The 27955-nt window shown below is 40.1% G+C and overlaps 1 protein-coding gene across 2 annotated transcripts in view; it reads left to right on the top strand.

Moving 5' to 3' along the window:
• me1 (malic enzyme 1, NADP(+)-dependent, cytosolic) overlaps nucleotides 1-18114 on the top strand; it is a 77573-nt gene extending 59459 nt beyond the window's left edge. For both annotated transcript variants that reach the window (XM_088307557.1, XM_088307558.1), the window contains 9 exons: nucleotides 5441-5544; nucleotides 11702-11811; nucleotides 12895-12992; nucleotides 13316-13429; nucleotides 13691-13796; nucleotides 15069-15211; nucleotides 16068-16241; nucleotides 17269-17367; nucleotides 17453-18114. In XM_088307557.1, the coding sequence (XP_088163683.1) occupies nucleotides 5441-5544; nucleotides 11702-11811; nucleotides 12895-12992; nucleotides 13316-13429; nucleotides 13691-13796; nucleotides 15069-15211; nucleotides 16068-16241; nucleotides 17269-17367; nucleotides 17453-17620 (1116 nt within the window). In that variant the 3' untranslated portion in view covers nucleotides 17621-18114. The remainder of the gene's footprint in view (nucleotides 1-5440; nucleotides 5545-11701; nucleotides 11812-12894; nucleotides 12993-13315; nucleotides 13430-13690; nucleotides 13797-15068; nucleotides 15212-16067; nucleotides 16242-17268; nucleotides 17368-17452) is intronic.
• Nucleotides 18115-27955: the final 9841 nt, after the last annotated feature.

Below are 27955 nucleotides of genomic sequence, written 5' to 3'. Positions count from 1 at the left end.
CCGAGAGAGATTCAGATCTGAGCCGCTGCTGCCCCACGTTGAGAGGAGCCAGATGTGGTGGCTCGGCATCTGATTAAGATGGTTCCTGGACGCCTCACAGGTGAGTTTTTCAGGGCTTGTCTCAACGGCCCAGTAGACGCTGGAGAGTCTGTCTCCCGGCTGGCCTGGGAACACCTGGGGATCCCTTCGGAAAAAGTTAGAAGTCGTGGCTGGGGTGAGGGAGGTCTGGGCTTCCCTGCTCAAGCTGATGCCCCCCCGCGACCTGGCCCGTATAAGCGGCATATAATGGATGGATGGTATATTTCTACATACAGCACGTATTTGTCGCTCAAAAATGTTTCATAAACAGCACATAAGGCTGCTTAGGTATGTATTTAATCGTGGAGAAAGAGGTCTCGTTGCTTCCTCTTGTTATTGCATTAATAATTCACAGGAGCGCGCATATGTAAAGGTTTTACAATTATGGTTGTAGTTTTTTGGCATCATTCGGCTCTCCTGAGTCCCCCTCAAAAGTTTAACAAGATCCTGACTGCAAAGCTTGTATCCTATAAATCCATCGGAAGGAGAGAGTTATATTTACACATAAAGTCAAAGGAAAGGAGATAAATATTTGGGGTGCAAAATGAAACATAACTCAGACACAGAATCCCTTCTTACTCAACCACACATACACAACCAATAATTTGGGAACCATTTGGTGTATTCAAAGTGCTGACAAGTATGAGGGATGTTTGTTTCAAATCACCTTGACAGCATGTTAAGTGATTTTGTTAAGCAAAGGCATTTAGTATGCAATAAAAACATACACATTTTACTGTCAAGCACTAATAGTCTGCCATGAACAGTTTTGGTCTGATTTACTATTTTCTTTTACAAAAAATAATCAAGGTAAGCCAATCAACTCTTGTGCTGATCAGTAAGTGTACATACACCTCGGACTACAAATACAATTCCACAACCTGTCACCTGCAGAAGTTCTCTGATGAATCTGCGATTGTCGGCCTCATCACTGACGGTGACGATCGGGAGTACAGAGGGGTTACGCAGTGGTTCGTGGACTGGTGTCAGCAGAACCGCCTCCAAATCAACGCTGGGAAATCCAGAGAGCTGGTGGTGGATTTCCGCAAGCGTCGGCACTCTCCACCTGCACCAGTGAATATCCAAGGGAACAGACGTTGAGAGGGTCTCAACTTACAAGTACCTGGGTGTTCATCTGAACAAGAAACTGGACTGGAGCGACAACACAGACGCTCTCGATAGGAAGGGTCAGAGCAGACTCTTCCTACTCAGGCGGCTGAGGTCCTTTGGCGTTCGGGGAACACTCCTCAGGAACTTCTATGACTCGGTGGTTTCATCAGTCATCTTCTATGGAGTGGTCTCCTGGGCAGGAGGCATCTCGGGCCGGGACAAAAAGAGACTGGACAAACTAGTGAGGAGGGCCAGCTCTGTCCTGGGCTGCTCCCTGGACTCTGTGAACTCAGTGGGGGGCAGGAGGATAACGGCAAAACTGTCAACAATGCTGGACAACCCAGCCCACCCACTCAATGACACTCTGAGAACACTCCACAGCTCCTTCAGTGATAGACTGTTACACCCTCGCTGTACCAAAACTGTTACACCCTCGCTGTACCAAAGAGAGATTTCGCCGCTCCTTCCTGCCGACTGCTGTCAGACTTTTTAACAAGAACATCGGGTCAGGCCTACAAACGGGAGGGCATTAGTGCAATTGTGCAGTCCTAGGATGCAAGATACACTACTACTGTACTTTCAGCCAATGGTGTACTTAAATATTGACCAATGATGTATTTTGTTTACCATTACAGTATTCTTATAACAGTACTTCTATCACTGCAGTATTTCTACCATTGCAGGACGTTCACTATACAGTACTTTTATCATTGCAGTACTTTTATCATTGCAGCATTTTTCTTTCGTTGCAGTACTTGTACTATTACAGTACTTTTATCATTGCAGTATATTTCATCATTGCAGTACTTTTTACCATTACAGTACTTTTATCATTGCAGTATTTTCTATCATGCAGTACTTTTCTATCATTTCAGTACTCTTACCATTACAGTACTTTTATCATTGCAATATTTTTATCATTGCAGTATTTTCAATCATTCAGTAGTTTTTATCATTACAGCGTTTCCCCCTCTGTATAATGGACAGGCATTAGGAGTGTTTCCTTACACTTAGATACGTTTATACTGTGTATATTTGCATGCTTTTTATGAATGTCTGCTGCTAATGTCATACATTAACGGCTACATTACGTCGCCGACTCTGTGTGATCTACATCTTTGCTGCTGTCACACCTCAAATTTCCCTATTGTTGGGACTAATAAAGGACATCTTTATCTTTATACACGAGAAGAAGCCTTGAGAGTATGTTGTTCAAAAAAGAAAGTTCAAGATGTGTTTTATACCATAGGTGAGTTCAACATATCCACTGGGAGAAGTCACTTAATTCAATTTACCCAGGCACGCATTGCTTCACCCAAAAAAAAAACAAAAAAACTCAACCACCTACTCACACACTCCGTTTAGAGACTTTGCATTACCACTGATGGTTGCCAGCTGGAAAAGCACGTCTCTCTTGTGCTGGTATGTGCAAGTACCAGCCAGCCATCCAGCAAACGGAGCACCCACCATCAGTCCCTTCCCCAAACTGGCCAGTCTAGCACGTGTGTCTGCAGCTTTGAACAGACTAAGAATAGTCATCACGCATGTCTATATTTATTGTGTCCAGGTCATGTCGGCCAAAGGCGTGGCAACCTTAGAAAGGGTTCTGTGACTGTTGCCAGATGAACTGGGCTTGTCAGAAGTTGTCATGTATTCTGCCAAAAGACAGACTTCAGATGACTCTCTTGCTGCAGTTCAGCTCCAATCTCCAAATTCAAATTTCTAATGTGGTTCAGGAAATAACATTTCCAATATACAAAGTATGAAAGGATGCAAATACAGAGAAAGCTTAAAATAAAAATGTTTGGTGCAACATTTGTACAAGTGGAAACTGGTATTCCCAGGCTTTCGCTGCATTGTCTTTCAGTTGCTATTTATTTTTCATTCCAATCTTTGCAAAAATATTTTTCATGCTCAGTGGGGTTGAAGTCTGGAGATTGTCGTGGCAAGTTCTAAATGCTTTACTTCTTCACATCCCTGATTAACTTAACTTGACTTTTATACCCAAGTTTGACATTAGAATTACTCCATTCACAAAAGCAATTCAGTGTCCCTTTACTTTTGGATGGAATTGTATGTGTTTGCGTTGCAAAAACTCTCATGAATTTCCTCAGCCAGACTTTTTCTTTGTCAACACACAAATGATCATACTCACACTGATGGTGATCCATACGTCCAGTCCAAGAAGACCCTGGACTGGTCACCAGTCAAGCCAGGTCAAATATTGACAGACAACCATATTTAGTCACATTACATGCTCATCAAATAACCAACACACATTGCAATATGGGAGGACTGCAACCTACACAAGCACGGGGAGCACATGCAAACACAATGTCCTGAGCTGAGATTCAAACATGGAACCTAAACTGACTGTGATGTAGACATGTGAGCTACTATTCAACCATCCTGGCCTCATGGTGATTTTCTGTTCCCAACGTTACCATCCATACATATAACCAATTGTAAAATGACAGCTGTTTGTTTTTAGAAATGCATAGTTGGATTAAATCAGATCAGAATGGGTTGGAAATATGTCTGGATGAGGCTAATCTGTCAAGTGTACTCATTCATTTTCTACTCTTGCAATTTTTACAGAACTTCTTAAAGAGATTAGTATACAGTCTGCTTGGCTGTGGTTGAATTTTCCATTTTTATGTTATTCTTGAAGCGACGACAGCCCAAATGAGATGTAATTGGGTAAATGGACCAGCTCTATGTGTCTTAAGAGTTCCTGCATAGGCTGGTTTCATTTGGACCCTGACAGCTTTTAGGCTGCGGGCTCGTAGTCGCTCAAACGATGATTAACGTGACTGCTATTATGGGATTATACCTGTCCTTGAGTAGTTTTGGGGAGAAGGGGGAGAGAGTTATCTCTCCCTCTCTCTCTCTGTTCCCCTCTCACCTTCTCTCCCCCTCTCCCTCTGGAGAGAGCGTGAGAGAAACAAAGGTACGCGCTATCACAGCTGGGACTATCAAAGGCTCTCGGTCAGGATTAGCGGCCCCGAGCCGCCCATAAACCAGCCTGGCAACACTATGGGAAATTGAGCAGTTCTCCAGATTGACCTTAACTTTCAAATCAAGTGTTGGTCTTAACTTTCAAATCAAGTGTTGTACAACAAAAAACTTAATTAACTCATTTACTGCCATCGACGGCTAAAGACGTCAAAGATCCATTTCTTTTACTCGGTTGGTTCACATTTTGTGTGAGATTGCGTATTCAAGTTTTAATATCTGTAAAATATCTCTTTAAATGGTGCTGCATGTTATGGGCTTGGAAGAGAATGGATGTCAACAATCAAGAAGTCAACAGAATGATGAGTATGAGTCATAAAAATGAGAGATATTGATGGGAACAAAGTTCTATTGTTGCAGTATTCTTACCGTCCTTTTTTTTTTTTTTTTTTTTGCTATTAAGTGGCACAGCAGCAATATTTTTGCAATTCCCCAAATCATATTATCTGGGTTTTATGCAGAGATTTGGTGTTTGCCCCACTGTATGTGAATACATTTGTTCCAAACTCTGTAACCTTTCCCCATGACCTTTTTCATTGCATGTGATTGCATCACTTTTGAATTGACCACCAAAGTTGCGCTGGTACTGGTCCACTCCGAGACATCAAATGATCACGTTTTGCCTTTTTAGGTTACAATTTACCTTGGCCAACCCCTGACTATTACTGTGCAATAAATGCGTGCCAGGAAATGACTTGTCAGCTTCGTATAAATAATGCTCTGGGATGGTTCTTGACCTCGCAATGGAAAGGTGGCTGCTTCTCACTCCTTGCTTTGCTTATTTTAGAGCCACTGCGTAATTATACATTTAAAATACATGGGAAGTTACGGATGCCTTCGCAAATGAGGCATAAAAGCATCTGCCAAGATTTTGGGATTAAAACTTCAAAGATCCTAAAACATTTGAGCATAGTCCGTCCGTCTATGCTGAAATATATTGCTTTGAGGGATGTTTGGCTCACTGCCTGGTGCAATTTGTATGAACATAAAACATGTATAGAAAGCATTAAATTGCGAAACAAATTATGAGGGTGAGGCTTTTGCTTGTTCACATCATGCTTTACAGCCGCACCAGCCCTCACCACAAACTCAAAGAGCAAAATGTGCATGTCGTGCGGGACGGCTGGCCTACTAAATATTTCATTAGTTTTTGTATTTAATAATCCATTACTTAATAAATGTGTCATGAAAAATGCAGTTTAATCTTTCATTTATCGTCTTCACTGTGTGATTTCAGGCTCTATTGCAAGATCCAATGTACATTGGGCTCAGGCACAAGAGGGTGCGAGGCCAGGCATATGATGACCTACTGGATGAATTTATGAAGGCTGTGTCGGACAGGTATGTTCATTTTCCCACTAGCTCTTGATGGTTTTCCACTGTGACTTTAAGACACGCAGCTCTCTTAAACCCTTTGGAGTCTACTATATAGGCACGCAGTGTGTAATGCAGACTCATTTTGTGGGGTGCAGTTGTCTGGAAAACAATTCACCAGCGAATGATTAGACTTTTATGAGTGGAATTTTGGGTTCCATGGTATTCAGAACTGTGCGTAATAACCCACTTTGTTCATGATGACCAGACCTTCTTGAAAAATGATCAGACAGACACAAAAACCACCAGCGCTATAGATTTCATTCACAACCACTAAAATGGGTCAAAGTGCTGAGTTCATGTCCTTGATGACAGATTTGTGTACATTTGATTTATTGGGGTTGCGTTACATATTTATATGTACAGTATGTCAAAGGAGGCTACTGCAGAAGCAGCATCATGGCCACTGATGTGCTTTGGCTTGGTTAAGCCCTGTCAGAACTTAAGAAAGAACAAAAATAGAGTTTGCAAGAAGAAGCCACAACTCTAATAAGTGGGTAGCTTTTCAACTATCGGGAACAGCATTGCTTTTCCCCCAAAAGTAGCCAGATTGCTGGAAAAATGAATAATTACAGGCTCTGGGATTGAGTGGATGATTATAGCGCTCGTCGGCTCGTAAGTAATATAGATGTTTATTTTTCTGACAAATACAGCAAGTATGCATGCACCCAATTATTCCGTATAGGCACTGCAAATATACACTGATCGGGTGCATTTTCAAACCATTGTTTTAAAGATAACTTGCAACTGAATTCCAATCATGTACTGCAACCATGTCACTATATCAGTCGCTGCTTGCTAACAGAAATGACTATAGGTGCAGTCGAATTCAGACACACAAACAATTATAGTGTTTTTTATTTATTAAAAAAATATTAGATTTTTTACTTGAACTCAGATTAAGCTTGTTCATTCTACCTTCGTTCCACACCAATTATTAGACCTCGTGATAGAGGTGTAAATCCCACTTTCCCCAACAAAGTTTTTCACTTTTCGCGAATCCGCCATTTGAAGATACCGGTAAACACGATACGTTTGATTTAAGGAAATCAGATGTTTCACAGAAAGTCATTAAAATGACAATGGGATAAAACAAATAACACAGATGTCCTCCACACGTACACACACATGCGCACACACACACAGCCATAAACATCCTAACACTCCCTCCATCTTCACTGGCTGAACACCAACACCAAGAAAGTTCTAAAACTGGGAAGCGAAATGAAATCTTCTCTCTTCAATCCCACAACCTCACTAGTAGTTAGATGGTTAGAGAATGTTGGTCCAGATTTTTATTTCACGTTTCTATGTCTATCATTCTGATATTTTTGTTGAAGTGACTTAAGCTTTCCTACCCTGTCATTTATCCTTAAAAAAGATTACCCTTACTTTTGACTTAACTGAATCAGGAAAACATCCTCATCCTCTGCAGATGACCCTGTAGTCTTGGTTGTATGTGAACTTTAGGAAGCTATACTTGTAAAAGGCCAGCGCCCTGCCGTTGTTCTTCTCCATTTACTAAAAATCCCAACACAATAAAAGGTTTATAGCACCCATCTTATTTGTCTTGCTGACGCGTTGTGCTTTTCGCTGCTCTTTGCTTGATAGAAAACACATTTTCTCCACAAAACAACTGCTGTGTTGACAGCCAGGATCTTAGTTGCAGGATTACGTAGCATTTTTATACATAGTGCTGCAGAAGGAGATAAAGCAACAGTACTTTCAAAAGAATCAAAGTGATTTCAAATTCAATTTTCTACACATTTCCTTTTTAAGAGGATCATGTTTCGAAACACGTCCTCTTTAGTGGAGAGAAAAGATTTACACATCCCTGTTCAAATGCCAGATTTTTGTGATCTTAAAAAAAAATCACTCCAAGATAAAATGATATAAAAAACCTTCCTTTAAACCTGGACTATGAGACATTTAAAAAAAAAATCATCTAAGCCACTATTAGTGGAAATAACACAATGCTAAATGCTAATAACAACTCCTCTAAGCGCTTGCTGTATTTTTCATGACGCTAAATTGACAAATGGACATTCCCGCACTGCCACAGTGGTTGGGGCACCAAAAATGATGGAGCGAAAAAATTTACTTAGCAACGGTGGAATACGTTCGCTTGTGTCCCGTTTTTAAAAAGTTACTTTAATTAAATATAAAGTCCAAATACAGCAATAATACGTCACCGTCACACTCGGGATATTTTTGTCTGATATTGTCAGCACCAACGCAGACATTCTTTGATGTAAAAGTGAAAACAGTAACTGCAGTGAAAGAAGCCCACACATCTTATGAGGACCAATAAAGCATCCATCCATCATACAAAAAAAAGAAAATAGAAAACATCTTCCCAATGATGTATTGCCGGCCAGTGCCTGGAATAAAATACACAAAGCACAAATGTTACAATGGGAATGACTCACTCTGTCTGCATTTTACTGCCTGGAATGTTTCTGTCTGATATCGTCATCACAGGCTTCGTGAAAAAAGAAAACAATTATTGCTCCACCCTTTGGGTCAATTTTCCTGATGATAGCCGCCCAAAAAGGCGCCCAAAATAAAATACTTTCGGCAACAAACAATGCAGTCACAGTACGCAGCAAACGTTACATATTATAGCTTTAATATAACATGTTAAATGTTTATGAAAAAAAATGGGGGGGGGGGCCTATAAATGTAGCCACCATTTTAAGTGCAACTGATGAACCCCACTTAAAATTCGGATGTTCTGGTCGGCTTTTCAATGGGATATACAGGACAGTTGCAAGCCTAAATTGAGATGTAGACTCAATCTTCTGCCATCTTCTGCCACAACAAATGACTAACACAATTTTCTTAACTAAAACCACAAATAATGTCATGTTTTGATGCAAGACAACATGTTTATATGACATAACAAGGCGTATGCGAAGCTTTGGATTTAACAACCTTTGGAGCAGAAATCTCAACATTTCCTGTTTTTGCAATTAGACTTGCACATCGGTCAAAACAGTTTCAGTTCATCAATATTCGTGGAATGTCGTCGGTGAAATATTCTCTTGAGGGCATTCTATAACATCTCAATCGGGCGAGGTTAGGACTGATGAAGGTTCTTCATGCCATTCAGGCATCGCATTACTTCTGTCCTTTGGGTTGATGTCTTGTTGTGGTCTTGGGTTCTTCTGCAAAATGTCTTGATGACTTGGGAATTCGTTTTACCTTCAATGGTCGCAATTTGTCCAGTCCATGAGGGAACAAAGTAGTCCCAAACTATTATGCCTCTTCCTTCATACTTCACAGCTGGAATGAGGTTGTGATAGTGGACTGTAAGGCCTTTATTCCTCTGCGCATTGTGTTGTGTTCATTCCAAATTAATTACAACCCAACTTTGGATCTTTGGCAAAATTCAAACACTGAATCTGAAACAATGTCTGCACATAAATAAGTCAAAATGCAACTGAACTGAAAACAATTAAAAACAATACAAATGTTCAAATACTAAAAACAAATATAGCTCTAAAACAAATGAAGTGTCTCATAATGTGATAAAATTTGAAGAATAAAAACGATAAATAAATTGTGAAAAATATGCCTCTTTAAAAACATAAAACCAGTCGGCGGTATTGAAAAACTCCTGCAGCGCCTCCTCTGTGACTTTCAACCAAACTGCTCTTGTACTTATATTGATGGCGTGCTGTTTCACCAGCAGCCTGTTGGTGGTCTTGTTGCATATTAAGTTGTGGTCAGATTGTTCAGAGGGAGGAGAGAAAAACTGCATGCTCCCTTTTCCTTCCCTTGTACTGCCTGAAAGACTCGGCTCTGTCACTCCATTTTAAGGCCACTCTGAATACCTGAACGGCACGTTTGAACAATGCGCTGATTGAAGCATTGTGCACTCTACGAGTAGTTCCAAATGCACCCACTCTCAGAGTGGTGTTCCGGAGTCGTTATGAATTTCCCAACGCACCAACACACCCTAGGGAATGAGGATTATTGCCGCTAGTCCAAGCTCTAATTTTAAGTCCCACCAACCAAACTAAAGGTTGTGGGTTTGATCCCCAGCACATGTGACCATGTCTAAATATCCTTGAGCAAGATACTGAACCCACAGTTGCTCCTGATTATATGACATCAGTAGGCAGATGAGGTAATAGTGTGAAGCGGTGTGACTACCGTAGGTAGAAAAGTGCGATACAAGTGACAGCCCATTTACCATTTACAATGGAAACCTGAGCAGTGGCTGAGACACGGTGGTTATTTAGGGCCATTGCACACTGTGCGATGCTGCGGAACTCCACAGCGCAATGGGCAGTGGCCCTTACAAACTTGGGGTGGTCATCAAAAACTATATGATAAAAGTTTATTAGACAAATAAACATGTTTTTTCCTTGACACTTCACTGTGCTGAAATCCTCCATCCATCCATTGTCCAAGCTGCTAATCCTTACAAGTGTAGCGGGCGTGCTGGAGCCAGCGGTCATCGGGCAGTAGGCGGGGTACACCCTGAACTGGTTGCCAGTCAGTCACAGGGCACACAAAGACAACCGTACACACTCACAATCTCACCTAGGGACAATTTGTAGTGTTCAATTAGCCTACCATACATATTTTTGGAATGTGGGAAGAAACCAGAGTACCCGGAGGAAACCATCGCAGGCACGAGGAGAACATGCTAACTACACACAAGAAGGTTGGAGCCGGAATCGAACTGCACTGTGATCACAGGTGGACGTGCTAGCCAGTGCCGCTCCCTCGATAAAATCATTGTTGGCAATGATAAAAAAAATTGAAAATGCCTCCAAAATTATTGATACCCATTTATCGATGATCATGTGACGTATAGTAACTTGTCGCGTGAAGCATTGTGGCTGCCAGAGCGATCACATGTGGTTGATGTCTCTTGAGAAACGATCATCTACAGCGATGGATGTGGTTCAAAGATTGTGCCGGTCAAATAACCATATACAGCTGTTATGCATGACGCTCGTCACAAATATGGATGCCTCCTGCAAGTTGTTGTCGCCGCAGTGGGGGATATACACACATATACATTTATTCCTGCCTGGGCAAAGATGTTTTGTTGCCCCTTAAAAGTTGGTTGGGGATGCTGTGGGTGCCCACCTTAGATGGATACCAGGGTATCTGCCCCTCCCGGCCCCCCTTTTGTACGCCACTGACATTAGATTGGTTTTGAACATTGAAGACTACAAAAGAACCCTCTCAAACATTTCATTGTCAGGCCATTCAATATCCAGTGGACACGTCTCTTTAGTTGTATCTTTTTGGGATTTTCAGGCAGAAGGTCATCAGAATGACACCTTGATCCAGTTCATTCTTTACTTTCCCCTTTCCACCAGGTTTTTAATCTTGAAGCGTGAGCGGCCTTTTGCAAACATTCTGTAAATTCCTTAACAGAAGGGCCATCTGGTGAAAGGCATGGGAACTTGGCATTCCTCAAACAAAATATCGCTTTAAATTCTAATTTCACGGCTCATAACGCTGAGCTTATTTTTGTTGTATAACGTTTTACAAGCTATTCTTAACACTGGCTTCTGTGTTGCTATATTAAACCATTTACAACCTTTTAAATATTGCTGGTTTACTGGGGCCTCTGAGTTCTCTTTTTTATTCTTTTAAATAGGGTATTTTGTATTCTGTTGAATATCATTATCAGGGAAGCAGGTGTTCGCTTCCAATTTAAAAACAGCGTCCAATGGTTTTGTGGTTTTAGTATTCACAGTTCATTAAAACATTTTGCTTGACCTGATTTGACTTTGTTTCTCTGATGATATGTTTTAAGATTTGCTCTGGCCATACAGCAAATTGATCCCCCACCTGGATTTAATGGCCTGCTTGATTGACGTTAACATTGGCACTCTCCAAAATGAATGGATGAAAAAGAAAATGATTATTAATTTCAGTTTCCTGATCAAAAAATATAAAAACTTAGCTTGTTAGTGAAAAATGGGCCATTTTGGCTGGACTGCTACTTTAACATTCTAAACCATGGTGGAGAGCGCCCTCCTCAGGACTGCATTCAAGCAGCACTTGCAGCTTGTGGATTTTTCTCCACCACATTGTTTTTATCAACCAAGATCATGTATCTCGACAATGATAAATCTATGCTTCCTTTTTACAGATATGGAATGGACTGCCTGATTCAGTTTGAAGACTTTGCAAACGTTAATGCTTTCCGGTTGCTCAGCAAGTACAGAAACATGTACTGCACATTCAACGATGACATCCAAGGTAGTTGGGCACACGAAAAATGCTTATCTTTGTTTCTTCCTCCTGTTTTATAAGTTTGTACAACTTTTTATTAAAAAAAACTGCGACTTTAAGTCATGTGTAAAACAGTGGCATCCAGGCCAATTCCTTAGCCAACATGCATTATTCACCTAAGCATTTCTTGCAAAAAAAAAATCAGATTTGCTTTGATTTGAATGACTTTATCAACTAATTTCATGGTGTAGATTTATGTGTAATAAATAATGAAACTCCTGTTAACTTGTGTACAACTGCTGTAAATGGTTAGAGTATATAAAAGTAAAAAAATTGGCAAACATCAGTCATTTGGCCGATTATTTTTGGCCCAATGTTGAAGGCACCAGAAACGGACGGTTGATTAATCAGACGGACCCTCGCTATTATTTTGTTTAAAATGTACATTATTGTTCGATTTTGCATTTGTAATTGGTGTTTTATATAAGAAAACTAGGTTATCAAACTGCAAACTACAACCACAATAAAACACATATTCTCAATCAGACAGGAGCGTTGGCATCTTTAGAAATGAAGTCTTTTGAATTGCAATGAAACTTTAGTGTTTATATTGATGCATTTGTTATTGTCTGTATATTGGTTCACATGTATAACTTCTGAGCAGCAGTGTGAGTTCAGTTCCATCTCAGAGACACTGTGAATGTGAGTCTGAATGGTTGTCTGTATATGTCCATTAGTCTGGATGGAATAATAACCAGTCCTCAGTGTGGTCTGCTTATCATTCAAAGTTAGCTGGGATAGACCACCGGCTGCCCGGGAATCTGCACTGAAAATGGATGGATGGATATACAGCAGCCGTGTCAGAAAAGAGCCTCGGGAAAATTACACAAGAATTATGTTTCCATACTTCTCTACCATTTGTCCAAGGGATTCCTTCTAGTCAGCCCAAGAATGAAATATTCAGATTTAGGCCTCCTGGGGCATTAGGTAAAGGAAAATTTGCTTTTATGGTCAGACTAGTTTAGTGCCATTTCTACTATGTAACTGCAGGTAACATATTTGGCTCCATTGAATTGTTTGCAATTGATTCTGCTCTGTAATCTCCCTCAGGCACTGCTGCAGTAGCGGTAGCGGGACTTTTGGCGGCCCTCCGCATCACCAAGAGCAAAATGAGTGACCACACTGTAGTGTTCCAAGGTGCAGGGGAGGTGGGTTTGGCATGCACTGTGACGGACTATACTATTGCTTTGTTTTGTTTAGTTTTGTTTTTTAACTCCCATGCGTATCAGTTAATAATGGCAAAAGACAAACACTGGGATTTTGCAATATTTTGACTTTTAAGTGGATGACATTTCGGCTTGGAGCTAAATATGTACAATTATTGGTAAAATTGCATTGTTCTTGAGAAATCAGTCAAATAATCCATTTATTTGTTTGCTTGTGTTCATTTGTCCATCCACACCTATGTGATGATACAAAACTTGATAATAATCATTGTAACAGTCTTTCCTCCCTTTCATGTTGGTATCAGGCAGCGATGGGGATAGCTGAACTGATTACAATGGCCATGGAGAAAGAGGGACTCGCCAAGGAAGACAGTCTGAAGAAGATTTGGATGGTTGATTCCAAGGGCCTCATTGTTAAGGTATCCTTTTCTTTTAAATACTCCCAACATAAGTATACCAGCACGATCCAACCTCGATACAGTTTACACTTTCTCCCGTGTGTTTTAAATGTTTTTCTCTTATTCATGCTTCCCCCAAAATTCCAAAAACATGCACGTTATATTAATCAAACACTTAAATTATAGTTTTGAGTGGGAGTTTCTGTTGCGATTGACCGCCGGCCAGTCCAGAGGGTGTTCCTTTACTCTGTTCTGTTCTTTGACATTGTCCACATTACTAAGGGCCGAGATCACCTGACGCATGAGAAGGAGAGGTTTGCTCATGAGCACCCACAGATGAGGACCCTGGAGGAGGTGGTTCGTGAACTGAAACCTACAGCTATCATTGGTAAATCACAATTAACTCATTCACGACCAGCCTAGTAAAAAAAAAATGGATTTTGACGTATTTATCCGTCAATGGTATTGAATGAATTAAATTGTTTTGCAGGATTTTTTTTTTTTTAAACAATAAAAATACATCAGTATAATGGCCTTAAATGTGGGTCAATTTTTTGGCAGTCAAGTATCCTACTGAAAATTAAATTGTATAAATTATATTTTTAATTACCGTATTTCCATGACCATAAGGCGCACGGACCTTTAGCGTCCTCTTTCACGTGCACCCTTCCCTCTTTAATGTCCGCATGCTGTCCTCAGTCGCCTTTTCTCAGTGTGTTGCCAGGAAATACTCCCAGTCAGTCAAGCAGAGCGCTCATCAAAGTCACACAACATTTACAGAGTTTGGAACTCAACACATATGATTATTAGGCGTCCTATCCATTTTAGAGAAAATGTCAGACTTTTAAGTGTGCCGTATAATCGTAAAAATACGGTAATACATTTCACTTAGTAATGAACAACAAATTGGTTTCCTTTCATATATTCAACAGTTTTTCTTTCCTAAATTCACATTTGGTTGTGTTTATTTTGCGCCACAAATGACTAGAGCCACGGCCCTGCTTTGAGTCAGTGATGTAACAAACGCTTGTTTGCAGTTTTGCATTTCAATGTGTTGATTGACACACAAAATGTACTTTGACTTGCCAATGCGATGAGAAACCGCTTGTTTCGAGCCATGGTTGTGTACACGACTTACACAAATAGCACTGGAATCATGTGGACAACAATTCCCAATGTAGTATGCTATGGCGTCTTCTTTTAGTGGTAGAATTTTCGAAAGGGTTACATATGGGCGTCCTCAGTGTAAGGTATTTGTACTTAAATTGGAACGCGCCATCCTTACCAAACCTAATCCACTGCTTAATAACATCACAATCACATTGCAATTGTAGAAACCTTTTTTAGACCCTTGAGCAGATTAGATTGACATGGCAACAAATTTATCCTGAAATCTGATTGGCCCCTTATCATCCATGTCCTTGTATTGGAAGCATTGGAATGTAGTTGTAAATGTAGGCCAGTGGCATGAAAAAAAACTAAAATAACATAAGTAAATCAAGAAGAATAGTAATGTGCAAATGAGTGCGCAATCTTGCGCCGAGTGCAAACACATTCGTACCCCACTGCGCAAACTGCCGTTGGGAACCTCGAAATGTCGTTTCCTGTCACTGTGAACCGAAGGCCCTCTGTGTTGTTCAACAATGCTTTTCTGTTTCAGGTGTGGCAGCTGTGGCTGGCGCCTTCTCCGAGCAGATTATCAGGGACATGGCGTCCTTCAACAAACACCCCATCATCTTTGCTCTCAGCAATCCGACCAGCAAAGCCGAATGCACCGCAGAGCAATGTTACACGTTCACAGAGGTACTGCGGAAATGTATCTCTGCTTGCATTCATTTGACAACAAAACACTTCAATAGGTAACAATACAGTGAACCCTCGGTTATCGCGGTTAATGGGGACCGAGACCACCCGCGAAAACTGAAAATCCGCAAAGTAGCGGCGCACCTTCAAAAATGCTTAAAAAAAAAAAAAATATATATATATATATATATATAAATATATATATATATATATATATACGGGTAGAGAGAGAGAGAGTGAAATTCATGTTATAACAAAAAAATATATATATTATTAAAATTATTAATTATTCAATTACTTCTTTTTGTATTTATTTAATTACTTCGACTTTTAGCTGCTGGTACGCCGTCCGGTGTGCCCTGTGAAATGAAAGGTGGCATTCTTCATTTATTTATTTATTCATTTATTCATTCATAACTGACAGCCTCGCGCTCCGGTCATGCCCGGGCGGAAGGTGTTCCTCTTCGGCGTAATTGCCACGCACGCCGGCCGGTCTCCTCCGGAGCTCTCGCACGGTCCCGAACGGAGCGAAATGTCGCCCCGCTAGTGCCCGGGCGGAAGTTGTTCCTCTTCGGCTTAACTGCCACGCACGCCGGCCGGAGCTCTGGTACGGTCCGAACCGCGCGAAACGTCGCCCCAAATCGTGCCCGGGGGAACGTGCTCTTCTTCGTCCACTCTCCTCTTCGCCCACGCTCTTCTTCGGCGCACGCCGGCCGTCTAACCGCTTCAGCGCCCCGTCGTGCCGCTCGGCGAAACTACAATGCCCCCGAATATTTTTTAGACCCGCGAAGCACTGAACCCGCGGAAAGTGAACCGCGAAGTAGCGAGGGTTCACTGTACTGGCCTTGTGCTGTAGGGGCGGGGCATCTTTGCCAGTGGCAGTCCATTTGACCCTGTCACCTTACCTGACGGGAGGACGCTGTATCCTGGTCAAGGGAACAACGCCTACATCTTTCCTGGTGTGGGCCTTGGCGTCACCGCCTGCGCTATTCGACTCATCACTGAAGATGTTTTTCTTACTGCCGCAGAGGTAGCATTGACATTTGACACTGGCACATACAAGATAAACTGAATAAACACTTGATTCACGTATATACTAAGCACGCTAATACACTGCTAGTCTAAAAAAGATCAAATCCAGCCAGATAAAGTTGATAGAGCCCTTTTCATTGGGTAATTATTTCTATTTGCAACAAGCTGAAGAAACCAAATTCATGCATTTTTATTTCATTGATAGTCTAAAAAAATGCTGTATTCTCTCTTTTTCCATGGCCAGTTGGCCTTCATTATAAAAACAATTTCTTTACCTTATTGTATTAGGTGTGTTTTTGCAATTTTGACACTCTTCTACATGGCATTGCAATGTGGTCAATTTTGCCAATGTTTTCATTTGTGAGTTTTCTTTAACTGCAACTTCTTTTCAACTTTTTAAATATTAGCCAGCATTTAATAATTGTTTGAATACTTCCCAGAGTCTTCGTATGAATTGATGGTGACAATCTTCAAAATAATGAAAAATTAAAGTAACCGAATACAAGTATGAGTGCAGTGGTTAGCACGTCTGTTCAGAGATCCCCGGTTCGGATATTTGTGCTGTTATCGTGTAAACCGGAGACCCCGCTTTTGGCTGTGAATGTGAGCATTGACACTTAGTTGTCTTTATGCTTTCTGTGATTGACTGTCAACCAAAGTCAGCAGGAATAGGCTCTAGAAGACCCATGAGGAACGGCTGGAGGAAAAATTGATTAATTGAAGTTCCTTTATTTATCATTTCCGTTTACACTTAGCAGCAAAATTTGCGTAAATACAACGGTTGACAAAAATGTGAACAATGCTTGTAGTACTCCAATGAACTCAGAAACTACAATGTCTAACACAGTTTTAAAGAGCTGTAGATTCACATTAAAAAACAATTTAACATAATATCCAACTGACCATAAATGTTCCCATGTTTCTGCACACCGGTCCATCTTCTATCCCGCTTACTTCCCCTCGTTAAGGTTGAGGCTAAAAAGTGTTGTTTTAAATGGATGGATGACTGTGTTTCCGGTAAACAGGCGCTTGCAGACCTAGTGACCGAGAAGGACCTTCATGAGGGAAGACTGTATCCACCTCTCCGTTCCATCAAGGAAGTCTCTCTTGTGCTGGCAGTCAAGGTGAGAGTTCAGCTCATGTTCTTTGCCATTGTCTTTCGTGACCTATGTTTATTCATTCTTCCCATATGAACCAAATCTGTTGCAGATCACGGAATATGCCTATGAACGTAACATAGCCACGCTTCGCCCAGAGCCTTCTGACAAAGAAGCATACATGCGCTCGCTAATTTTCACCACCGACTATGATGACTTTACTGCGGACTCGTACCGCTGGCCAGAGGACAGCATGTCAGTCCAGTCCTGCAAACTTTGATGGAATGAGGAGTTCCAAGTCAACTACTGTCATACAAATATAATGACAGTGGGCTCGGCTACAATTTATTTTTGCTCTACTGCACTAGTGTGAATTTAATGGTAACAACACTGGCATAAAAGCACTATTAGATTTGTGATGCTGGCGAGAAAATGTGTCCACCCTTGTCATGACTTTTCCCACAAAATTTCTGATAGTTTAAATTATCTTGTTTCATGTAAAGAGGGGTAATGGAGGAGGAACAAATTTACTCTTTCAGAATGTCTTAATTCTGAACAACAGACTTGTCACATTGCCGTGTGCAATCACAAGTTTTGTGAAATTGTACTGTACTATTATTGCTGTATTTGGATGATGATGATCTACTGTACTGCACTGATTTGATTTCTTGTCGACTTTGTTCAAACCTTACTTTTGTGCAATTAGCACATGGATTTTCTGAGTATTGGACTGTGGATATCAAGTAGAAATAATAAAATCACAGGCAAAATGGAGATTTGAAAGCATTTTACTCCTTGCATATTCACTTTATTATATGAACAGTCAAGTCAGAAGTCCGTTGCCTTGAACATTTTTAGTAATCGCTTTAGGGACGTTTCTTTGTGGTAATCTACTTCCCTCTAGGGGTTGACATTTGAAGTTGCAATGAAATTCAAAATTCTTCACAAACTATGTATTCCTCTCTCATAAATCACCAAACATGAATGCTCCATTACACGTTGTCAACAGCAAACTTGATGTCATGCAAATGTTTTCAGAGGCACAAACTTGGAAAAGACAAAGACAATCAAATGAGAACTATTGGGGAAGTGTTGGAATGTTGTTCTCGTTGGAATGTTTTGTTTGTAGTCAATTTTCTACCAGGTTCAAAAGTCGTCATCACATCACCAATTCACCATGACTCTCTCAAAGAGAATTTTTATTGCAGAAAATTAAACCGTCAACAACGTCCAGTTTAGTAGGTCATTTTAGGAGGTGCATTTATTTTGCCAACAAGTGTACTGTGAAAGTGTTGAAGCACGCTTCATGTATTGCCAGCCAGCCATGAGAATTTCTAGTTTCTGCCGGGTTTGAATTAAACTAAATATGATTTGACGTTAATTAATCGATCCCTGGTCAGACAGTCAGTACCAGAGGCACTGGCTGGCCCACTGGCCATTCCACTATGGAATCAATATGGAGGCAAGTGAACCAGTCAGTTTTCAGTGTTCAGCGTCACGCCTTAGGCGAGTCTCTGTGATCAACTTTTGCGTTCTCACTTTCCTTGCTAGTCCCATCTTTCAAACAGCCCCAAATGGCCCCCAAGGCTCCTACTGTTCTCACATGTGAATCAATATGTCTCGATGTCAACACCATCCATTGTGCATTAACTGTCTGGGACTATCAGCAGGAAATGGCATATGACCAAATAAAGTTGAGTCCCTTTTAGTTTTTAGTAAATGTGCAGGTTTCCCATCAGGGAAAATAAAATTGAAAGTTATATTGTCGGCTTATTTGTTACAAATCCAGCAATTGTGAAATGCGCTGTATAAATAAAGTTGTATTTTATGTAGTGAGCATGCTAAACTGAAACTACCTTCAGTATGCAGTGGAACTGTTTTATAACTTGGAACTAAACATCATGGTAGTAAGGTAATACTAAACTTTAACTACACAAAAAGTTACATCCATTTCATGGAACTGCCGTTAGACTGAGGAGTGTAATGACGGTAGATTTAATTTAATTTTTTCCTACTTGACTCACATTTGACCTTTATAGAAAGTATAAACTTAAACTGTATATATATATATATATATATATATATATATAGTGTCAGCCAGCACGGTGGACGACTGGTCCGGGTACTCCGGTTTCCTCCCACATTCCAAAAACATGAATGGCAGGTTGATTGGACACTCTAAATTGCCCCTTCGTATGAGTGTGTGCGCGGATGGTTGTTTGTCTTTGTGTGCCCAGTGATTGGCTATCAACCGGTTCAGGGTGTACCCAGCCTACTGACCGAAGATAGCTTGCAAAATCCGATCATTTATTATACTCCACTAGTGATACTTTACTACATGCGTAATTATAAGTATGTATTCTGTAAGATGAAATAACTACTTTTGAATTATCTGCTTTATACTTGTTTAATGCTGTATATAAATAGGTGTACATGCGCAACCAGCAGTACACATACAAAATCCCACTGAATGTTATATTCAACAAAATGAGTCAATCTAACCAAACACAGTTTTTATAAAAGGAGTCGTAATAATGCATTGTGCAATAATAAGTTTGTTGTGTTTTCATGTTCTATCGGTTTTTGTGTTTGTCAATGAGAGAATCTCCATAATGACGATGCAAAGTGTCTCTCTGTCATCACCTTGAAGCTCTTCTTGCCACCTTTCTCGGCACAGGCAGGCTGGGCAACAGCTACATCTTTTTGACCTTGTTTACACTCTCACATTAAATTGCACCTTGCGAGGACCTTGTGATCAGTGCCAATCAGCAAAGGCCCTGAGGGATTGCTGCCCGTGTCTGTCTGCCCATCCTCCCTGTCGTCTGTCTGACACTCAGCCCATATTGGCTTTTCCACCAACTCTCACGTAGCTTGTCCTGCAGGAGCAAGCAAATTGTCACACACACACGCCCAACCACGCACACACACTATCGTATTCAGATTTTCTTATTCGGGTCTTGCACATCGTGCATAAAAAAAAAAATACTTTACTCATTGTAGCCACGACGACTACTAAGATAAGAGAAGCTGTCAAGTTGTTAAAAAAGATTAACAAGCCTTGATGAGTGAAAAATCATATATTATTTGAACAGCATACTATTATTAGCTTTATCTATTATGGGCATGAAGGGTGAGATATTACCAAAAAACAAAACAAGAACTATAACAATAAAATGGGACTTTTTGCCAAATTGAACTGTCACCGCCTCCGATAGCAAGCAGCAGAGGGCGCTCTAATACGCAATTTATTGGAGAAAAACAATTCTTTTCTTTTTTTTCCTTTTTGAACTATCGCATATGCATAAATTATTTTAATTAAAGTTACACTTATTTTCTAATGACTGTATCGTCAAATAACCATCATCAAGCTAACTTTTCGGTGTCTCATAGTGTGTATGTATATCATAGGTGGACAACACTTTCAACAACACAGGGTTCCAAGACTCCTCTGGCCCCGTGGTGTGGAGTTTGCACAATTCCCCAGTGTTTGCATAGTTTACACCAGTTTCCTCCCACATTCCAAAACATGCTGGTTGACTGACTCCAAATTGTCCATAGGAGCGACTGTGAATGGTTGTTTATCTATATGTACCCTGTGATTGGTTGACAACCAATGTAGGGTGTACCCCACCTCTCGCTCAGGAAAAGGCTTTGACGCCCTTGTGGATAAGCGGTATAGAAGATATTGGTGAGCTTGCCATACGGGAGAGAGACAAAAGAATGATTACAGAAAACCTTTCCTTTGACCTTCCATTAAATACTACAAAATATTAAACCTCTTCTTTTGGCTATTGTGCCTTAAACAAGTGCACAACAACTTGGACTTTATCATTGTATTTTTGGGACATCATGGTAGACTTAAAATGAAGTCAGCGCCTCCTCACATGGCCTTGCATCCCATCCTGCTGCTCCTGTAAGTGATCATTGGAGTAATTTGCAAAGACGGCCCTGTTTCACAGTTTGTCAGGACCGACCGCACAGGTTTTAGCCTCCAAGGTAGTGATGAGTGCGGGTTTCAGACAGCCTGTTGTTTCTTGTGCGGGTACCACACACAGATACCAAGCAGGAGCACCGACGCCTCAGCGACTTTTCTATAATTAGATGAGGCTTTACGCTCCGTCTAGGATTGTTTTCCTGAAATTTGACGTGACGTTAATTAATTTTTGCAACAACACAGGGAGCTGTGCGTGATTCCCCGCAGCTTCCTGTGCCAATTAAAAGTCCACTTTGATAAAATTTTATGTATCACTGCAAAAATGTATATTTCGTGCAGAGCTTCTACTGGTCCAGTCATTGAAATCATTCACATGAGCTTAATTTTAGCATGTTTTATCTTAGTTAAGCTAAGCTGCACACTACGTCGCCTTCAGCTGCTGAGCATGTCTTTGCCGCCTTTTGAATGTCGGCACATGCTAGCAAGGCTTGTGCTTATTATTCTGCTGTGGGCTCCAGATGGATCAACACATGCTGAAATTATTACAAGGAAGAGATTTGCATCTGACCTAAATCCCTCACTTCTGCTACACGATGAAAACAAGTCAGACCATAAACATTCAGTGACTCCAAAGTGGAAGATTTGCACAGAAGCTATTTTACAAAAGTGTCATTTATTTACTGTAATTTAACTAAAATTGATTGCCTGATGCAAGCCCCTCATCAGCCAAAACACACAAGCTCATGGGGTCATGTCATGTCATGGCTTGATCTTGTTTGTCTGCTTCTGGAATGATCTCAATCTACTTTATTGATGATGTAACACTTGATGGGAGCAGCAGAATGAATTCTGAAACTTGGCGGGGCCCGGAAGTTCTTCGAAAGGCAAGATAATCACCTGACTTTAACCCAATAGAGCACATTTCACCTTCTGAAACAAACAAACGAGAAATGAAAGAGTCTGCAGTAAAGGCCTGGAAAAACATTTCAAATGATGAATGGTGAAGTTAACACGACACAGGCGTGATGGAATTAGTGTTGTTATAAGTAAGCGTAAATTAATTTAGTGATGTCTGTTCCAGCACGTTTGCTCACTTGAAAAGTGTGTGGCTTCAAACAAATGATGATCTGTCCTCAGTCTTTTAAACATATATAAAAATATAAATACCATGAAATAAAAGATGGAATTCAGTTGTTTTTTTTTTTTTTCATCTTTTCATCTGAAATGTCTACAAAGGGGATTTCACTCTTTTATTTCAAATCATCAAGTCATGCTTTGAAAATGATGGAAATCAGGTTGAAAATATGATTCAAGAAGATTACAATTGAATACATTTTAACAAGTGTGTGTTTTTTTGCCATGTACCCAGACTTTATGGACACCTGTCCATTTGATGATTTGAAATATAATTGTGAAATCCCCTCTGTAGTCAGCTTTGGTGGACACCCGGTACAAGAAAAACAAAGGAATTGATCTTGCAATACTTTTAGAGGGGACTATAAAAAAACAGCTTGGTGCTTTGAAAACTGACTACAAGCAACTATAACTAGAATACATGTTACAGGTTTTTTTTTTTTTTTTGGTGGGGCGGGAGGGGGGGGTGAGGCTTGATTTTTGGTGAATTAAATATTATTCAGATTTGTGGGTGCACTTCATGCTGCAACCAGTGACTAAATATTGCCAAATGGTTTTTATTAAACCTTGCTTTACGTGTTCTTCATGAATCTGTGTTCATGCCGCACATGATGAAGAAAACGTCAACATTCAGACAAGTGTCCGTTCCAGAATTTTGCACTCCCTGGGCATGTTGCTTAAAATGGCATGGTTGGATGCAGGTGGCCACTAACAACTCTAATAATAATAGATATTCAAACGTTTTTGAATGCGAGGCGGACGTGCTCATTTCACCAAGTCACCCACAGTATCTTTGAAGGAATTCAATAAAGAAGAAGAAAGACGAGACTACAATGGAGGGAATCATTCTACAGTACTTTTGCTCATTCTTTTTGAGGCATGAGGTTAATAGAAGAAATCTTTTCTTTAGTGGGGTTTTTTTTTTTGGACGGGGGTTGACTCTCTGTCAACCAATTAACACACTGCAGAGTGTCGATTTCCACCCTTTATGTACCATAGAACCGCAGCTGGCACTGTAATGAAGGCTTCTAAAAAGTGGGACAATGCAGAGTTGGGAAGTACTGCCCTGTAGTCTCGACAATGACAATTAGAATTTAGTATTTTTTTAAACTCACCAAATATTATAGTACTTATTTTCAGTATTTGGCTAGTTACTTTCAAATTAGAATATATTTCAATTTTTCATTTGAAAGTATAATGTTTCTTTTCAAAAGGACCGTCTGTGTCCAGTTTTAAGTGACTTCTTTTTTAAATTCAGGGATTAATTGTTTAAATATTTGTTTGGAAAAATGCCAACTTTGCAACATACCAAGTAAAGTTGACTTTATAATAAGGATCTTGAACTACTTTGTTTAGAGAGTTGAGTATAATGTGAAATATTTTGACTCTACGGTGGGCAATCGTGGTCTTTTTTAACTGGAATTTGCATAACCAAATGTGTTTTTCTCTAATTTATACCAATAGCAAAACATGGTTTCCGTTTAAAAAAAATAATTCTCAATGTGTTTATTATATCTTTCAAAATTCTTTGTGTCATGTACGGATAAGACAGTCAAATTGCATCTTCATCAATTGCTTCATCATCTTGCATTACAATTGTGGTGTACTCTGGAGGGATGTTCTGATGAAAACTACCACATAAGGTTTGATGATGAATTAGCTATTCTAAATTGAAAGTTACACATTTGTGTATGTGGAAGAATGCTTGCAAGAGCCTGGGCAAGAGTTTACTTTTCACCGGTGTCGGGCCGAAACCTTCGATGCCAAAAATTGGTAGAGTACACATTATTTCCGCAAATCCATATTACTGCTCAGTCCATACATGTGGGTATATTTTCTGCCGCAAATTATTGCTCAAGTTCAAGTTGAAAATGTCTTGCTCTCTTTGATAATATAATGTTTATGGTTGCGCAAATGTGAGTTTTTTGGGGTCTCCTGAAAAATGATGATTTTTGGAGGAATGAGGATTCCACATGACGCCAGTGTTTACATGTTGACAAACCATCTCATTGTGATAGAGAAAGGACACATCACACATCACTGCACAGCACCCAAAAAAATACTAATCCAAAAAGTACAAACGCAAACTTGCGGCAATCTCCTTTGGGAAAATTGTACATGCAATGCTGTAGAAAATAATTCCGTTGGGCCACAAATTTTCATCCACATCACAACAATTATCGTCACTTGCTATGAGCTGTTTCAGAAAACCGGTTGGTCATTGGGTCATCTAAGATAATGTGACAACTCAATCATTTTGCATGTAAAGATTTATATGATGAACTATTGCCCGACTTTGGCAGGGTGTGACAATTCAACATTATTTACTCATTATTTAATCAAAATAAATGTTTGTACTATGAACACATCTTGACATCTATTGACAGTTAACAAGTTATCCATCCACCCAATAACCAAACTACTGATGATGGGTTTTTTTCAGTTATAAATTTATAAAATAAATGATCTACTGGAACACTTCATCCGAATATTTTGGTGATTAATTTTGTCTTGGGGTCTATAGTTTCTTCCCTTTTAAACAGATACTTGTATTCAAGGAACTGCACTGCAAGTCTTGTTTTTCATTGTAAAACTGATTAATCGGTGGAAGAATGTGAATTATATACATAACTGCACATTTTAATTTCTATATCACTGAGAAGGTTTTAATTTTTATTTATCATTTATTGATATTGATGTTTTGTATTCCCTGAATATCAAATATTATATGTTTTATAACATTATCTACAGTCTGACTAATCACTATTTATTTTTAATAACTAGATCAACCCTGTTGAAAGGCACTGGTGAAATTGGGAATCGTGAATGACAAAAAAACATGGATAGGCAGGCGCATAGATGAATGACAGAAAAGCAGACAAATGGATGTCGTGACACCCTGTCGTAGGAAAATTATACCGTGTGATTTTGTGCTTGTATAAGTGTCCCCAGTTTTGCTGTCTGCATATAGCTCATTATTTTGAGCAGGCACAATGGCCCGGAGGCCAGCCCACGCTGGCCTGACAACCCCCTGCACAATACCTGTAAACAGTGAAACCTAATTAAAAACATGGTCTGTCTTCACAACATCACATACTGTCTGAAAATGACAAGACAAGATAACGAAGAGAAAGCTGTTTTGTTTTTTTTTTGTTTTTACATAGGATCCATCAGTAAAATATGACTTTTTCCTTTTTATTATGTCCAAACGATTCCTCCTTTCTTTTGGGTGAGCTGTTGTGCTGCTGGTCGACATGTTTCTTCACAGTGGATGTTTGGATGCACGACATTGAATGAGCTCAATTGCTTTGATGGTATTTAAAACTTGATTGCTTTATCCCGCTAATGCATTCATTCCTCATTCTGTTTCCATTGTGGCACATATACGCTACAGTATGCATGCCTGGAGGCAATGAAATCGCAGATATACGAGTTGTCTTGAACATTCCAAATTAAGCCTATATGCACCGGAATGACAATTGTGGTAATTCTACTCATATAGGTCATTCAGTCATCATCCATCCATCACTTGCACCCACCAGGAGCTGGAGCAAGACGACATGGAGACAGCAAATGGGAAAATATAGAAGAATCATGTTTGTCATGCTTTAGTAAAAATGTGTATGGCTAGTAGCTTTCCACTTTGATAAAAGACTTGTCAACATGTATGCTTTGTTGGCTATTGGCACTTGTCCTCCGATTACAAATGCACTTGTCTGCAGTGAACTTGCAGGGTTATATTACCGTATATTGCACTCTGATGTTATGGACCTATTTCTTTGGATGCTTGTCCTTAACTAAGTTTAAAGTGAAAAGGTCAAGATACACTGACCATCCAAAGCATCCAAAAAGGCATGAAATCCAAAAGAATCCACCTTTACGGATAATAATGCTCGATATTCATTGCAGTTGTCAAAGATTTATATTATATAAGTATTTATTTAGCAATATGTTTAGTATTGTGGTTCTTCTGCAGCGTATAACTGAATCAAATAATACTTAAAGGGGAAGTCAACCCCCAAAAGTGTTTGGAAATAAAATGTTCTATGCTCTTCCACTAGTCTAGACATGACATTCTCATTATTATTTAATTTGTGGAATATGAGTTAATTAAAATTCACCCGTTTTTAACCATCTGATGGGGCGGCCATTTTTGTCACTTTCTATCGACTGAAAATTACATGACCGTTGCTCATGGCTCTGGTAAAGCAATTATGTGTTTTGTGTTTGTGGCAATGGCATGGTGGACGGCTGGGTAGCACAATGGCCTCACAGTACAGAGGTCATGAGATCAAGATCGCCTGTCTGTGTGGAGTTTGCATGTTCTCCCCGTGCCTGCGCGGGTTTCCTCCGGGTACTCCGGTTTCCTCCCACATTCCAAAAACATGCATTGCAGGTTGATTGGACACTCTAAAAATACCCCCTAAGTATGAGTGTGAGTGCGGATGGTTGTTTGTCTATGTGTGCCCTTTGATTGGCTGGCAACCAGTTCAGGGTGTACCCCGCCTACTGCCCGTAGACAGCTGGGATAAGTTCAGATAATGAATGGAAGATGTGTTTGAGGCACTATCTTTGTCATGGCATGTACTGTTGGAAGATTTTTCAAAAGAGTTGTTTTATTCCTTTGCCTTGGTTGTATTGCTCAGTATTAGACTTAATTGGTATTAATGGACGCCAGTTCCGCAAGAGTGTGACATTCAGATGTTTCATTAAGTTTGAATTACGTGACACCAACGTAAAGAAGCACTTTTGTACAAGGCATAATCTAATGCATTTAATCATTCATTCTTTCATTCAAATTGATTTATAGAAAAGTTTTTTTAAGTGTATTTATAGAAAAGTAATGCTAGTAAAATAATTCTTCCAGTTAAAAAACTTTCCATAGGGAAGGACCGGCAACAGAAAAGGCACGATCCCCCTGAGCCTGTGCTTAGTCCTTGGTACCTCCAGCAGCATTTGGTCCGCAGACCTGAGACAGCGGGTGGGTGCGTAGGGTTGGATGAGCTCGGAGAGGTACGCTGGGGCGAGGCCATTTAAAGCTTTGAAGACGAACAGGAGGTATCGTAAAGCGAACTCTAAAGTGCACTAAGAGCCGGTGAAGAGAGGCGAAGATTGGGGTGATGGGATCTGTCTTCCAAGCGCCAGTTAAAAGATGAGCTGCAGCATTTTGCGCCAGTTGGAGGTGCTTGATGGAGGACTGGCTTACTCCAAAGTAAAGTGCGTAACAATAATCTAGCCTTGATGTAACGAAGGCATTGATTACTGTTTCTAAGTGCTGCTGAGAAAGAAAGGGCTTCACTTAGGCCAGCTGCCTAAGATGAAAGAAGCTGGATCGAACAACAGGACTAATTTGCCATTATAATTTAAAGTCACTGTCCAGTTTAAAAACCCAAGTTTGAGACTGTTGGCTTTAGATGAGATGCCAGGGGGCCGACTTCAACAGGGTTGAAAGTAGAAGGGCCACTGGGACCGAACACCATACCTTCTGTCTCCTTTTGTTAAAATTCAAGAAATTAAGTGACATCCAGATTAATATTAATGTGTTGT

The sequence above is a fragment of the Idiotropiscis lumnitzeri genome, chromosome 10, assembly GCF_059441095.1.
Source record: "Idiotropiscis lumnitzeri isolate Australia: NSW breed Sydney's pygmy pipehorse chromosome 10, RoL_Ilum_1.0, whole genome shotgun sequence".
Lineage (NCBI taxonomy): Eukaryota > Metazoa > Chordata > Actinopteri > Syngnathiformes > Syngnathidae > Idiotropiscis > Idiotropiscis lumnitzeri.
Note: the sequence above shows the minus strand (reverse complement) of the source record. Positions and strands in the feature narration are given on the sequence as shown.